The 13,393-nt window shown below is 60.3% G+C and overlaps 1 protein-coding gene and 1 long non-coding RNA gene across 2 annotated transcripts; one reads left to right on the top strand and one right to left on the bottom strand.

Moving 5' to 3' along the window:
* Positions 1-2,113: 2,113 nt before the first annotated feature.
* LOC120410884 lies at positions 2,114-3,830 on the bottom strand. Its single transcript, XR_005603218.1, has 2 exons — positions 3,629-3,830; positions 2,114-2,643 (listed from the first exon to the last, which is right to left on the bottom strand). It is a non-coding gene; the product is annotated as an uncharacterized LOC120410884 (long non-coding RNA).
* Positions 3,831-5,361: 1,531 nt separating this feature from the next.
* On the top strand, positions 5,362-7,544 carry OLIG2 (oligodendrocyte transcription factor 2). The gene is made up of 2 exons (XM_039554002.1): positions 5,362-5,392; positions 5,677-7,544. The coding sequence occupies exon 2, from the start codon at positions 5,714-5,716 to the stop codon at positions 6,593-6,595; it is 882 nt and encodes a 293-aa protein (XP_039409936.1). The 5' UTR covers positions 5,362-5,392; positions 5,677-5,713; the 3' UTR covers positions 6,596-7,544.
* The last annotated feature ends 5,849 nt before the right edge of the window (positions 7,545-13,393 follow it).

Genomic DNA, 13,393 nt, shown 5'->3' with positions numbered 1-13,393 from the left:
TCAATGATCCTTGGGGGTCCTTCCCACTCAGGATATTCCGTAATTCCAACTTCTCCATTCCAAGGACCCCCCATAACACTGGCAACGAAAAGCCCATGGCCAGGGAGTGTTTCCACATGAGCCCAATCGTTGTTGCCTCCACATCCAACCCACTCTGAAGGCACCAACGCCTCTGGATGAGGGATCATTTCCACAGCAACGAAATCCTTGGGGGTTGGTCAGACAGGTGCATTCACCTGCAGCATCACGAATTTTAAGAAGTTTTCCTCATGAGCACAGGGTAGGGGCAGGATGAAGGAATAACCTGAGGGAAAACTGATTTCCAGTGTTTGCATGGGAAGCAAAACACATCCATGGGTTTGGGTTCTCTCAGCACTAAGACTTTGCCAGGGCTGGCTCATTTATAAGGAGCTCCCAGCCAAGACATGGGAAGTGGAGAAGACAGGAAGGGGAGTATGAGAGTGACACAGACAAGTGGCAAAGTGTGACAGAGAGTTATGAAAATGTTGTTCAGGGAACTTAAATGAGAACTAAAAATTCCTGCTCTGTTATATGGGAAAAAAAGACATGGAATGCATCCAGAGGATGCTGTGGATGCCCCAAGTGCTGGAGCCCCTCTGCTCTGGAGCCAGGCTGGGAGAGCTGGGGGTGCTCACCTGGGGAAGAGAAGGATCCAGGGAGAGCTCAGAGCCCCTTGCAGGGCCTAAAGGGGCTCCAGGAGAGCTGGAGAGGGACTGGGGACAAGGCATGGAGGGCCAGGAGCCAGGGAATGGCTTCCCAGTGCCAGAGGGCACCCTGTGCCAGGGCCTACCCACCCTCCCAGGGAACAATTCCTTCCCAATCTATCCCTGCCCTCTGGCACTGGGAAGCCATTCCCTGGGTCCTGGCCCTCCAGCCCTTGGGAATTGTCTCTCTCCAGGTTTCCTGCAGCTCCTTCAGGCCCTGCAAGGCCACACTGAGGTCACCCCAGGGCTTCTCCTCTCCAGGTTGAGCAATCCCAAACCATTCCCGTTAATCCCAGGAGTGTCAGACCGGTTCCAGTGATCGGTCGTGCCTGGGAGGGACGACTGAGCCTGACAGATAAAAGACCCAGAATCCGGCCTGGGTTTTAACCAGGAGTTTAATTTTCATGTTCTCGATGACAGCGGGCTCTTGAGTGTCAAAAGTTTATAAATAAAGAGGGTTTTTTCCTGCTGGATGAGAACAGGAGATGGCCAATTTCCTGCATGTTTTTAATCCTGCAAATATCACAAACATCAGCTCTGGTATTTCTGAGACTTCCCTCTGGGTGACTCCTGTGAAGATGAGAAGCGTTTCCAGTCTCTGATTGAATGGGAAGACATGCTGAGTTTTTGGCAAGGAGCGTGTGTCTCCAGCACTTCCATGGAACAAGTGCTAACGAAAACAAACCCAGCCTGGAAAAGAGGAGAACCCCGGGGGAATAACAGCGACTGCCCCGCTCCTTGAACTCGAGTTTCCTTCTTGGAGATACCAAGTATCAGATGTGTTAATTGGGCAGGTGGAGCTGCCCCAAGACCCGCAGGCTGGGCTTCACCTGGAAGTCCAAGCAGCGAAATACGTCTGTACCTGACTGAGATGCAGCCAGAAGGAAATTAATGCGAAGAAAAAAGGAAGAAAACGAGGGGAAAGGGCCAAATCTGAATGCTGAAGTTGTTCTTTCCGTGGGTCTCCCCTCACACCTTTGGGCAGTGGGCAAAGAGCTCCCTGAGCTCACGTCCTCGCTGTCAGGTGCTGAGCTTTGTGCTCCAGAGGGGTTTGGGGTCGGACAGTAGTGACCCCAGTGGATCCCTGAAGATCCCACTCAGAACTGGGAAGTTTCAGGGGCTCTGGGGCTGCGAAGCCCAGCCTGGAGCCCCCAGCGCTGCGCACAGATGGGCGGCAGACCGCTCTGGCTCTCCGAGGCAGCGCTGGAACTGTTTTCAGCTGCAGGAGCTGCAGCCACACCCCGGCCCTCGGTCCTTCGAATGCCTCGGATTCCTCCCAGCCGGACCGGGCAACTCCAGCGAGGCTGTGCGTGTTCCTCGGGCCGCGGGCTTGGAGGGAACACGGGCAGTGAACCGCTCCAACAATAACCTAATGACATTCCAAGTGATTTCCAGCATGAAAGCGATAGTCTGGTTTTTATTAAGTTACCACTTCATCATGTTTCCTGATTGCCTTCATTCATGCCTTAGTTGTCTACAGACGCTATTAAAAAAAAATAATACATATTCATAGCCCAGCAAATGGGCTCTGTTCCACATTTTAGTGTCAAAATCAAGTTCGGGTGAAGGGCTCCTCTGGGAACCCTCCGGGGCCGCTTCCCGGGATGTGCGAGCGAGAGGCGGGTGCGATGCGGAGCCTTCCCGAGTCCAAGGAGGGGGAGGTGCGACATTGAATTTGTCATCTCACGGCAGAGATCGTCCCCCTTCTTCCTCGTACCCCCCGACAGGACGGCAGAGCAGCCCCGGGCGGTCCCGCTCCCGATCCCGCTCCCGCTCCCGATCCCAATCCCGGCCCCGCGGGCTGCGGGCGGGGCACAGTTCGTGTCCAGGCGGATGGACAGTGGTCACCAAGGACATTGCTCCCTTAGGGACTCAGGTCCCGAGAGTTCTGCTGCGGAGTCGGAGAGGGGTTTCCTTTCTGCAGGGGGAGAGAAAAAAAAAAAAAAAAGAAACGAGAAAAAAGAAACGAGAAAAAAGAAACAAGAAAAAAGGAAAACAGAAGAAAAGGAAAAAGGGGGGAGGGAAGGATAGGGGAAAGGGAAAAGGAGAAAAGGAAGGGGAAGGAAAAGAGGAAGGGAAAGGGAAGAGCAAGGGAAAAGAAAAGGAAAAGGAAAAGGAAAAGGAAAAGGAAAAGGAAAAGGAAAAGGAGCCAGTCCACTGCCCATTTCTCCCTCCCGGGCCCCCCCGGGTGATGCCAGAACCTCCTCAGGATGCAGCGGCCCCGAGCTTCGGTTGCCCCCCTGCGCCCCCCGCCCGCTGTCCATCCCCACTGTCCCTTCCCGCTGTCCATCCCCGCTGTCCCTTCCCACTGTCCATCCCTGCTGTCCATCCCCTCTGTTCCATCCCCGCTGTCCATCCCCGCTGTCCATCCCCGCTGTCCATCCCCTCTGTCCATCCCCTCTGTCCCTTCCCTCTGTCCATCCCCTCTGTCCCTTCCCACTGTCCATCCCCGCTATCCATCCCCGCTGTCCATCCCCACTGTCCCTTCCCGCTGTCCATCCCCGCTGTCCCTTCCCACTGTCCATCCCCGCTGTCCATCCCCTCTGTTCCATCCCCGCTGTCCATCCCCGCTGTCCATCCCCGCTGTCCATCCCCTCTGTCCCTTCCCACTGTCCCTTCCCACTGTCCATCCCCGCTGTCCATCCCCTCTGTCCATCCTTGCTGTCCCTTCCCTCTGTCCATCCCCGCTGTCCATCCCCGCTGTCCATCCCCTCTGTCCCTTCCCTCTGTCCATCCCCGCTGTCCATCCCCTCTGTCCCTTCCCTCTGTCCATCCCCTCTGTCCATCCCCTCTGTCCATCCCCACTGTCCGTCCGCGCTGTTCAGGGCAGGGCCGGAGGCTCTTCCCCGCCTTTCCCCGCTGTCCCTTTGGGCAGGTGACCCCCACCTCTGCTCCAGCCCCACCTCCACGGCTCCCGCCGGGCTCCCGGGAGGTTCCTGCTCTCCCCGCCGGGCTCCCGGTCCCCGAGCGGGCCGCAGGGGCTCCGGGGGCCCGTCCCATCCCGGGCTGATGGAGCTCAGCCGCTCCCCGGGGCTCAGCCGCGGCTGCCGCAGACCCGACGGGGAGGTGCGACCTCTTTAGAAGGAAACGTCCCAGCCTCTAAGACGGAAAATTACCGAGCTCTGGGAGGCAGGAGACGAACCATGCCGCGTTTTCCTCGTTCTCTCGCCAGCACCGCTGCCCTGGGGGCGACCGCCCCCGCCCCGCCGCCCCTCCCGGCCTGGCCGGGGCCCGTTCCCCCTCCGCAGGCCGGGCCCTGCAGGGAGCCGGGAAAGGCTTCGGGGTTTAATTCGTTGTGCTCGTTGTTGTCCTGTTTTCTGAGGCTCCAACACCGCGGCGCTCAGAGCCACCAGGCAAAGGCAGCGCCCGGCTCCTGCTGCCGCTTCCCCGGCACGGAATAAATGCCAGCTTTGCACAGACGGGAGTCCCCGTCCCGCTCCGCACCCCCGGGGCTCAGCCGCAGCTCCCCCATCCGCGGGGTGCCCCCCCTGCCCGGCCGGGTGCGGGCACCGAGCGCCGGAGCGGCCCCGCGGCCCGGGGGGAGCCGGGCACGTCCCCGGTGGCCGGGCCGGGCGGCAGCGGGACACACGCCGGGCGGCGGGCCCGGCTGTCGCGGGGACAGATTTTCCTAATTGACCTGTTACGGATCATCCCCGCAACCGTTGGGAAACACATTTCCACGCTTCACTTCTTAACGTTTTAAATACATATTTAACGGATGGTTGAGGCTTGCCGGGCCAGCTGGGAAACACACGGGTGTAAAAATAATACAACAAAGGCAAAGGGGCCGGGGGGGCCGGCGGGGAGGGGGCGGCCGGGGGATTTACCCCAGTGCGAGGAAGCTCCGGCCCTGTTGCGCGGATCTGCCGGGGTGAGGGGACTCGCCGGGAGCCGGGCGAGCAGCGCAGGAAGGCGGGAGGCATTCCCGAAGGTCATTTTTTGTTTGTTTGTTAACGTTCTCTACTCTTTCCTTCTCTCCCCTCTCCTGCTCCCGTCTCGCTGAAGATTTTTTGGGGGGAGATTCAGGCGGCCGCTTCAAGAACTTCTCCAGGTCGCTGCGGGGCCGGAGCCGGAGCCGGGGGATGCTAGGGGAAATTCGCTGCTGGGGAACGGAGAGGCCGAAATCCCGCTTTTCTCCACCTCTCTTTGCAGCACTTGACGGGGGAATAACGCCCTCGGGGCAGGAGGGGGCACCGGGCGGGGGAAGCGCTGCCCGGTGCGAGCGGCGGGGCCGCTGCCAAGCGCTCCTGGCGGGGCGGACGGGCCGGGCACCGGGAAACACCGACGTGCTGGCGGGAGCCGGGGGCTGTTTGGTCCTGTCCCCGTCCCGTCCCGCCCCTCCAACAGCTGTTCCCGGCGCTGTCATTGTTGCATTTTATTATGGATTTGACAAAAGTCCCTCCCCCCCGCCGCGCCCCCCCCGCCGGGCTCCCCGCGCCGCTCCGGCCGGCGCCCCCCCCCCCGCCCGCCCCATCGAGCCGGAGCGGCCCCGGTGACATCAGCCGTCCCCCCGCCGCCGCCGCGGATTGGCGCAGCCCCCCTCCCGCCCGGTGACATCGTTCCTCCCCGGCGCGGCTATAAAGCGGCGGCCGCTCCGCCGCAAGGTGCGCGCTGCTGCCGTGCTCGCCCGTCCCGGCGCGCCGCTCGCCACGGCCGCCCCGCGCACGGTGAGTGCCCCCCGCGCCCGCGCCCCCCGCGCGGACCCCGAGCCCCGGCCCAGCGGACAGGAGCGAAGGGAGGGACGGGACGGGACGGGACGGGACGGGACGGGACGGGACAGGAGCCGCCCCCGGCGAGGGGAGGGCGGGCAGCGGGGCCGGTGCCGCCGCCGTCCCTCCCCGGCGCGGCGGAGCGGGCTCGCCGACGGGGCGGGTGGGCGGGCGCGGTGCCCCGGCGAGCTGCGGCGGGCGCTGACGCGGGGCCGCCCGCGGGTTCTCTCCCCTCCCCGCAGGCTGCCCGGTGCGCGCCGCCGCCCCGCCCGCCGGGCCATGGACTCGGACGCCAGCCTGGTTTCCAGCCGCCCGTCCTCCCCGGAGCCCGATGACCTCTTCCTCACGGCCAGGAATAAAGGCAGCGGCGGGGGCTTCACGGGCGGCACCGTGTCCAGCTCCACGCAAAGCGACTCCCCGCCGGAGCTGAGCGCCGAGCTGCGCAGCGCCATGAGCGCTGCGGGGGTGGTGGTGGTGGACAAGCTGGGCTTCAAGTCGTCGTCGTCCTCCTCCTCGTCGTCCTCCTCTTCCTCCTCCAAGAAGGACAAGAAGCAGATGACGGAGCCGGAGCTGCAGCAGCTGCGGCTGAAGATCAACAGTCGGGAGCGCAAGCGGATGCACGACCTGAACATCGCCATGGACGGGCTGCGGGAGGTGATGCCCTACGCGCACGGCCCGTCGGTGCGCAAGCTCTCCAAGATCGCCACGCTGCTCCTGGCGCGCAACTACATCCTCATGCTCACCAACTCCCTGGAGGAGATGAAGCGCCTGGTCAGCGAGATCTACGGCGGCCACCACGCCGGCTTCCACCCCGCCGCCTGCCCCGGCGGCATGGGCGCCCACTCGGCGCCGCTGCCCGGCCACCCGGGCCACCCGGCCTCGCACCCCGTGCACCACCCGATCCTGCCCCCCGCCGCCGTCTCCAGCGCCTCCCTGCCCGGCTCCGGCCTCTCGGCCGTCAGCTCCATCCGGCCCCCGCACGGGCTCCTCAAGTCGCCCTCGGCCGCCGCCGCCGCCGCCGCCCCGCTGGGCAGCGGCTTCCAGCACTGGGGGGGGATGCCGTGCCCCTGCAGCATGTGCCAGGTGTCGGCCCCGCCGCACCACCACGTCTCCGGCATGGGCACCGCCAGCCTGCCCAGATTAGCCACCGACACCAAATGAGCCCCTCGGCTGGGCGGCCCCGCCGCGCCCCCGCGGCCCCGGCACCCCCAGGACCTACAAACGCTGTCCCCCGGCGGCAGCGGGACCCCCCGCTCCGCTCCCGGGTCCGCCGGAGGGGCGGCGGGAGGGAATGGAGCCCGGCCCGGGGTCTGCCCTGCTCCCCAAACGCCGGGGGAAGCCCTCCGGCACGAGTAAAGCCCCGCGCATCTCCTGTATTTTTAATTTTCCGACGTTGCCGAGAACTCCGGAGCAGGGGAGGGCGGCGGTGCCCGGGCTCGCCGCGAACGGAGGAACCAAAACTGCAGAGGGGCTTTGGCTCGGTTATTTGTTTGTTTGTTCGTTCCCTCCCCTCTCCCGGTCTCCTTTCTACGCGTAGAGCCTCTGGAGCCGTTCCCGGGTCACATCCCCCTGAAAGCCCATCCCGGGGCTCCCGGGGCCGGCAGGAGCAGCGGCGCTCCGGGTGGAAGTGCAGCCGGGAATGCCGGTTGGTTCCCCGCTTTTCCCGCTCCCCAGCCCGCCGGGGGCTTCTGTCGGTTTTCTTTCCGGTTCGGGATTTGTAAATAGACCGATAACGACGCGAGTCTGCTCTGCCTGAGCTTTCCGTCCGTGCACTTGTTCTGTGTCAGCCTCATGAGTGAAAAAGGGGTCGGTTTGCCTTGATTTCGTTGGTTTGGGTTCTTGGGGTTTGTTGGCTTGTTTTACTTTTAAGCGTATAACACGTTTGTTTTGGTTTTTTTTTTACGTTCCTGCCACCTTTAACAAAGTTTGAACTCTTTAATGCTCTTTCTGTGTAGGAACTTTCACCCTGTCCGTGTTGCAATACTGAGAACTTGGGCTTGTTTCTGAAATAACAACTTTTCTTATCGCTGCCCCTTGCAGAGATTTTATCATCTGTTTATTTTTGTAAAAAAAAAAAAAAAAAAAAAGAAAAGAAAAAGAAAAAAAAGTTGCTAAATAATATTTATTACTTGTTCGGTTGCAAAAAAAAAAAAAAAAAAAGGTGATCCACTGTTGAGATTTTAAATAAAAAGAAAAAAAAGGAAAAAAAAAAAAGAAAAGCATTTTAAATCAATGTCGTTTTCCTCTTCCTCTCTGTCCCGCGGAGGAGGAGACAGCTGGGGAAGGGATGGGAATATTTTGGGTGCATCCTTGCGTTTTCGTGAAGTTTTTTGTCAGTTTTCTTCGCCGGCGAATCGAAACCGTTTGAGGTTTGGGTTTTTTGTTGGGTCTTTTTCCTTCCTCATTTGTTCCCTTTAGAATCAGGGCGGCAAGGAAAAACTGACCGATGCCGCGTTGGTAACGTGAACATTTCTGTCTGTCGAATCCAGCGCTTGGCAAAAGAGAAATATTAATTAAATATTCATTCGGGGAGAGGAAGCATTCCGCTTGGCGCTGGGGAGTTCTCTCACTGCGATGGCTTCTGCGCGTTTCACCTTCAACCAAAAACCCGCCGAACGAAAATCCACGGAAAAGAAAATTATTTGGGGACAACCTCCTAATTATTTTCCCTCCCGAAGCCGCTCGTGTCTGTGGCCCGGGGGGATTTTGGCAGTTCTGGACGCAGGTATTGGGGCAGGAAATATTTCGCACACCCCAAGGAAAGGGCTCCGGTGTTTCTAAGGACAAGGAGGTCGGGGGGCTCCGGGACGGGCTGAGGTTCCCACGGTGCTCTGGGGGCTGCAGGTGGGCAGGAGCCCACAAGATGCGAGTCCTCGCCGGGGCAAAGCCTTTCCCGTCTCTCTCCAGACCGACAAACGGCAGGACATTTATTTAAAATAACGGAGGGGCTGCACTCGCAGAAATACACAGTTCTTTATAAACCCTGACGGCTCGTGGGGGAGTTCGGGGTGCACAGACACCGACGGGGAGCGAGAGCGAGACCGGCCCCAGGGGACTTTTTGTTTGGTTTGGGTTTTTTCCTGTGTAAACCGAGGCGGTCCCCGGCGGCCGGGCCGGGCTGGGACCCCGAGGGCTGCGAGCGGCTCCCGGCGCGACCCCCGCTCCGCGCTCCTGCCGTGCTGGGCTCGCTCCATCCCTCCGCCAGCCCCTCCGGGAAAGGGAAGCGGGGCTGGGGAAGGAGCGTCCCCGCCCCGGCATCCTCGCGGCGCTCATGGAAATAAATGCCCCCAGCCCCCGCGGAGATTGTCCCCTTCCCAGCACAGCCCGTGTGGCGCTGGGGCAGGCGCAGCCCCGCGGACACACGACGAGCCCCGCGCCGGTTGCCCAGGTGCCTTCCCCTGCCCCAGGAGGCTTCGGGGCCGCCTCAGGTGTCGGCTCTGTGCCGCTCTGCGGCTTTCGAGGCGATCCTCGCGGCACCAGCCCCCCGCCTCTGACCCCTCCCGCCGTGGGAGAAAGCCCAAACCAGGGAGCGGGCAGGTGTCTGCGGGCGCCTTGGGACGGCTCCCGCGACGGGAACCTTCTGCCAGGCTCCGCTGCAAGCCAAGGGCCGGGCAGGGCCAGAGAGGGGGCGAAGACCATCGCAGTCCCCGCCGCTCCTCGCCGAGCCCCCGGCGGCCCGCGGCTGCTGAGCCGAGGCGCTCCGGGAGCAGGATGGGGATCTGCCGTGAGGGATGCAGCCCCCGGGCCTGGTTTGGCTCCTGCAGCCCCGTTAGCGGTGCCCGACACCCCCCTGCACCCCCCCATCTGTGGGGAGGCCGCAATAAGCAGAGCAGCTTTCCCAATTAGCAGAGCTCCGGCAAGGGAGCGCTGCTGCGGAGGAAGGGCAGGAGCAGGTGAGAATTAGAGGGAGCATCATTAGGAGCTGTTCTTTGTCTCTATTAAAGGCAATAATTAGCGCCCTGACAGATGCAAAAGTCGGCAGTGGCCAGAAGCTGGTAAATCCTGCTCGTCCGCCTGCCCAGCTCGCGCCCGGAGGGGCCAGTCCCTGTCGCTAACAGGTGGCCCCGGGGAGCCCCGACGGGCAGGGGGGATGGCGGGGACCCAGCTTTTCTGCGGGGGCGTTACGGCCCCACCGGTGGCAAAAGCAGCGAGGGCAGCATCCCCCCACCCCAAATGCCCCCCGCCCGTCAGGTGGAGGCCGCGCATCCTGCTCTGGAGCGGAGGAGCCCGGGGCTGGTACCGAGCCGTGCCGGGCAGCCGCCTGTGCACCCCGGCCCCCTCCTCGCGGCTACCTGCGAATGAAATCGGCCGTCCTGCGGCCCCCCCAGAGCTCCCCATATGCTCCCCCGCCCCAGGGGGAGCCCCGCGGGCCCCCGGCCCCGCCCGCAGCCGGATAAGGTTACGGCGGGGGGGCGGCCCATATGCTCCGCGGGGCTCCTGCCGCGGGTCACCTGCCCGGAGCCCCAGGGACCCGCACTGCTCCCGCACGGGCCCCTCCCTTCACCCTCCTCCTGCCGTTTTTAGGCGCTCTCGGGTCCCGACAGGAGGAGGAAGCCGCTGCCAGCACATCCCGGCGTCTGAGCCGGCTCCCTCCTCAGCCCCTCACTCCTTTTTCCCTCTTTCCCCGACCTCCTCCCCACTTTCCCCTTCTCCTTCCCTCCTTTCCCACTTCCTCTTTCTCTCTCTTTCATTTTTCTCCTTCTCTTCCCCTCCAAACCTCAGGCACAGAAAGCGAGAGAGGGGCAGCCAGAGCTCATCAGGGTCTGCAGGGACAGGACAGGGAGCAAGGGGTTCAAACTGAGACAGGGGAAATTTACGTTGGATATTGGGCAGGAATTGTTCCCTGGCAGGGTGGGCAGGCCCTGGCACAGGGTGCCCAGAGCAGCTGGGGCTGCCCCTGGATCCCTGGCAGTGCCCAAGGCCAGGCTGGACATTGGGGCTGGAGCAGCCTGGGACAGTGGGAGGTGTCCCTGCCATGGCAGGGGTGGGGCTGGATGGGCTTTAAGGTCCCTGCCAGCGCAAACCATTCCAGGATTCAATCAGCACATTTCAGGCAGAAACCAAAAGGCATCCAGGAAACCCAGGAGGAAGGGCAACATTGGCCATATCTCACTTCAACAGGGGATTTCTTCAGTCTCTGCCTGGAAAATTTTAAGCCAAGGAGATCAAAATCTGCTGCAAACCCCTGGCTGAGGCATTTCTCTTCCTCAAGGCACCGGCTTTGCTTCCTGCCAGTCCAATCTTGTGGGATGGGATCTGCCAGAGCCCCTGCATGGGGCTGCAGCCTCCCTTTCCTCTCTCTGGAATGAGTGTTCAGAGCGAGCATCCAAAGCCCCCTCAAGACCTTCCTAAAACCAATCCTTCACAGGAAAACGTGGCTCTCTCTTAGCTCCAAAGCTCTCCCCAGTAACACAAACCAGGAGCCCGTGGCAGGGTGAGGTTGAGAGGCACGGGGCACGCACACCTTGTGAAAACCTCATCACGCTGCTATTCTGGGGCCAAACTGTCCCTGGGCATCACCGCAGTGTCCCCGTGGCAGAGTCAGGGTGCTGCAGGTGACAGATGCTACCTGGGTGTCACTCCAGAGACCAGAGCCATGGCACAGCCCTGGGATGGACAATCCTGGGGTCCTGCTGTCTGTTCTTGGCTTTTACCCTTCCCGAGGTGAAAGGCTGGTGTTCCTTGTGCTGACTGATGGCCCAGGGGACACTGCTGTGGAAGGAGCCAAACAGCCTCAGCTGACGCCAGCAGCTCTTGGTGTGGCAGGACAGTGCTCAGAGCGGAGCTCTGATGTCCCTGTCAGTGGCTTTTCCATCCCTGTGTGGGACAGGGACCTCCAGGCCCGGGACTCAGCATTACCCAGATTATTCCAAATGCTCAGGTGCAGCTGAGGGCCGGATTTTCCAGAGTTACCAGGGGATCCCAAAAGTTTGGGGTTGGAAGGAACCTCTGGAGATCACCCAGTCCAAGCCCTGCCCAGGCAGGGTCCCCTGGAGCAGGTGACCCAGCAGCGTGTCCAGGGGGGTTGGGATGTCTCCAGAGAGGGAAACTCCAGGCCCTCCCTGGGCAGCTGTTCCAGGGCTCTGCCCCTCCATGGGAGGAAGTTCTTCCTCAGGCTGGGCTGGAATTGTTGTGGTTTAGTTCCTGGCCATTGCTCCTCGTCCTGCCACTGGCACCATCCTCTGGCACCAACATCTCCATGAGCTCTCAGCTCCCTTCACCCAGCTCTGCGAGCCTGGCTTTTGATGTCGGGGTTGAGGTGGGAAGGGAGGTTTTCCCAAAGCCTCCCTCCAGCTCTGAGAGCTCTTTCCAACCTTGCAGCCAGGCAGGTGCAGGTTAAAAGCAATCCCTGGCCTCTGCCAACTCTCTGGGCATCACGGCTCACCCAAAATGAGTTTTCCACTGTGGGCATTTAATACTTTAATATTTCTGCTGAAAACTGTCAAGGGAAGGCAGTGACTGATGATGGCAGTGGGGCCACGAGGCTGTGCCAGCTCCACCTCTGCAAACGGGCACGAAGTGCTCGAGTCTTTCTGGGTCAGTATCAGAACTCCCAAAGTTCATTCATTAGAAAGAATCCAGCTTTAAATACTGGATGAACAAGGAAACTGCAGCATCACGTGGATCAGTTTTTATAGGGGGCACATCTCAAAACCTCTCTCGAGTGACTGAGAGACATTCAAATACTTTGAAAAAAACCTGTGGTAATCTGCCCACTTTTTAAACTTGCAGAGATGTGGGGTTTATATCATTGAGCAAAAGAAAGAGCAAATACCCCGGCCCACACCAGAATAAAAAGATAAATTCTCTTCAGTGTTTGGAATTGAGGACAATCTTCCATGGAATTTCATGAAGTCTCCATCAAACTAAGTTATAATGATTTATTATCAGAAGTTATGATAAGGAAAAAAGGGAGGTTGTTTAGATAAATAAAATAAAAATATCTTGGCACTTTTGTCTGGAAAAGAATTCTCCTGGAAAATTTATTGGAATCAGGAGAATCTTCAGCGGATCCTTCACTCAAGGGCTATTTCCTGACAGGAAAATAAGAACACCAGTGCTGGTCCTGGTCAGCACAGCAGAGATCAATTGATTACAAATAAGGGTCATTAATCGATGCCGGGAACGTTTTATTCATTCCGAAAATCGGGAACTCAGCTGGGCTTTAAGGAGCACTAGGAAAATTCTCTCTTTTTTAAAAAACCTCCCCAAAATTCCAGACTTGGTGGGATTTGGGGGGCTGTCGTGTGCAGGGCCGGGAGTTGGAGTTCGGTGGTCCTTGTGGGCCAGGACATTCCGTGATTCCACGATTCCCTTGCCTGGTTCAGCCTTTGAAAATCCAGCCAGGCCCCCACCCCGCCGCTCCCTGCCTGGGACGGTGCTTCCAGAGGGGTTTGTGGGACAACACGGCCGCACCCAAAAGCTTTTTGCAGATTCCCAGTCCATCCTGTTGGGAACAGGGAAGCGAGAGGGGGAAATGCAGGGCCTGAATAGCCCCGGGGGTGCTTCGGCCCGCGGGAGTTCCAAACAGCGCGGGGTCGGGATCCTCGGGAAGCTCAGCCTCATCCCGCGGCTTTTCCCCTAAAAGATGGATGTAAATGCAAAAGAGTGTTTCCCTTTGCCATTCATGCCCATTCTTGGGATTGGCTTTAGAAGTTTTGTTCTGCCATTTATCTTCACTTGTTGGAGATGTCTTGACAAACTCCTGAGAATTAATTTCCCATCAGCTTTTTGCCTGCTCTCCTTGAACTGCCAGGTCAGCTCTCACCATATGCATTAGAAGGGGTTATCTGGACGGGCCACCCTGCTCCATTGTCCCTTCCCAGGGCTGTCCCTGTCCCCGTCCCGGCAGGGGAGCAGTGTCATGCACATGGGGAGAGCGCTGAGGGGATCGGGCTCCTCCCGCAGCCCCGCATTCCCCGCCTGTCATCAATCATCGCATCCCACTGCCAAGCCCAA

This window comes from Corvus cornix, chromosome 1 (assembly GCF_000738735.6).
Source record: "Corvus cornix cornix isolate S_Up_H32 chromosome 1, ASM73873v5, whole genome shotgun sequence".
NCBI classification, from domain to species: domain Eukaryota; kingdom Metazoa; phylum Chordata; class Aves; order Passeriformes; family Corvidae; genus Corvus; species Corvus cornix.
The sequence above is the reverse complement of the archived record's forward strand: the minus strand, read 5'-3'. Positions and strand labels throughout refer to the sequence as shown.